The sequence below is a fragment of the Gekko japonicus genome, unplaced genomic scaffold (genome assembly GCF_001447785.1).
Source record: "Gekko japonicus isolate JY-2015 unplaced genomic scaffold, Gekko_japonicus_V1.1 scaffold2045, whole genome shotgun sequence".
Lineage (NCBI taxonomy): Eukaryota > Metazoa > Chordata > Lepidosauria > Squamata > Gekkonidae > Gekko > Gekko japonicus.
Genome location: NW_015174898.1, coordinates 211,953 through 213,758, shown reverse-complemented (window position 1 = coordinate 213,758; position 1,806 = coordinate 211,953). Strand labels below are relative to the sequence as shown.

Here is a 1,806-nt window from a genome sequence, read left to right as displayed (position 1 = left end):
AGCACCAAGAATACAGAGCATCCCTTGCCCCACACTGAGAGTTCCTATCTATACCTTGTGGCTAAGGGAAAGTGGGGAATGGGGCCTCTAGGCCTAGCGAAGGCTTCTGGAGCAGCCTCGCTAGGCAGAGACGGGGAGAGAGAGATGTGGTGGATGGGGAGGGGTGGCCAGGGCTCCCGGAGCGCCATGGTTCCCCGCGGCACCAGGAAGCACAATATGGGGGGGGGGGCAGACCTCAGCAGGGCCCGGGGAAGCAGAGGAGGAGGTAGGCAGACAACTTACTTTCCTTCTTCGGCGTCCTTGTGGCACTGACTGAGGCCTGCTGGGAGCAGGGGGCGGGGCTTGGTCATGTGACCGCCCCGCCCCCTGGGCTGCTCACTCCCAGAGCTGCGCTCCAGAGAGCTCCAGCCCCATCCGACCCCTGGTGGCTCATTAAGGATAGATTGACCAGTGGGCAGACTGCATATGTGTATCTGCTCATGTCAACAGGGGTTTCTGCAGGTGCTAACCTGCAAATGGGCAAAATCAACAACTGCCCATATGTGTGCTTTCTCCATTGTGGCTCCCACCTTGAGGAGGTCAGGAAAGCTCCCCACTCCTGGCCTTCCGCAAGCTATGCAACACTTGAGTCAGTCAAGAGGGTGTTTCTGCACAGGCAATAAGGCTGCACGATACAGAACGGTTTCATAAACTTACTTGGATAAAGGATCGGGTCTTGTGGTGTCTTCTGCTGTATATAGCATATTGTATGCAAGATCCTAGTACGTAATTTCTGTACCACTTAATATGTCATATTGACACTTACGCTATTCTCCTGTTCTTTCTGGTGGGTCCAATCTCTAAGTATCCTAAATACTTGAGTTATTGAATATCCCATTGTGTTGATTGTACTGACTCACTGTGTGTAATCCGCTTTGAGTCCATGTGAGAAAGGCGGACTATAAATAACATTAAATAAATAATAAATATAATTTTGGTCCTTATACGGAGAATAGGTCAAAGGTTACCACAAATGCCTTTTATCCTTTGTGGGACAGTCTTGCATCGACTGCCACCTGCCCACCATCCTGTATCACTTTTTTGGTCTTCACAGTTTCATTTGTGGGGTTGTCAGCACATGCACAGACATTGCAGCATACTTGGCTGGTATAACCGCTTGCTTTTTGGTAATTTTTTTTCTGAAAACCTGGGAAATAACCCAGGCTCACACATATATATGCCCTAATCCTGGATTCCCTCTCTGAAGATTTGTCAAGGGGCCAACTATCATGATTAAATGTGATTGTCCAGAGAGCTCTCAGGGCTTGGCTCCATATCTGATTGTTGCATTTGCTTCTTTGCAGAGTATGTGGTGATGGACGAAGGTACTGCTCATCCCCGATTTGTTGTGTCTGATGATCGGAGAAGTGTGTCATGGGGACTTTTCCGGCAGGAAGTGCCCTACAGCCCCGAGAGGTTTGACCCGGCCCGCTGTGTGCTTGGTTCTGCTGGATTCTTGTCAGGGAAACATCACTGGACAGTGGATGTGAAGAATGGAACTTTCTGGGCTGTGGGCGTGGCCCAGGAGTCTGTACAAAGAAAAGGACAGTTCAGTTTTGTACCTGAGGAAGGGATTTGGGCTGTGGGCCTTCACAATGGTCAGTACAGAGCTCTGACTTTACCTCCTGACCTTCTGTATCTAAATAGCCCCCTTAACAAGATCCAGGTTTGTCTGGACTACGAAGGAGGGACTGTAGCTTTCTGTGACGCTGAACAGCAACGTCAGTTCTATTGCTTCCATTCAGCAGACTTTGACGAACACACACT

At 49.7% G+C, this 1,806-nt stretch overlaps 1 protein-coding gene across 1 annotated transcript in view; it reads left to right on the top strand.

Annotated features, from left to right (window-relative positions):
• LOC107121957 (zinc finger protein RFP-like) overlaps nucleotides 1-1,806 on the top strand; it is an 18,175-nt gene that overhangs the window by 16,178 nt on the left and 191 nt on the right. The window contains exon 7 of the mRNA XM_015424976.1: nucleotides 1,344-1,806. Within this exon, the coding sequence (XP_015280462.1) occupies nucleotides 1,344-1,806 (463 nt within the window). The remainder of the gene's footprint in view (nucleotides 1-1,343) is intronic.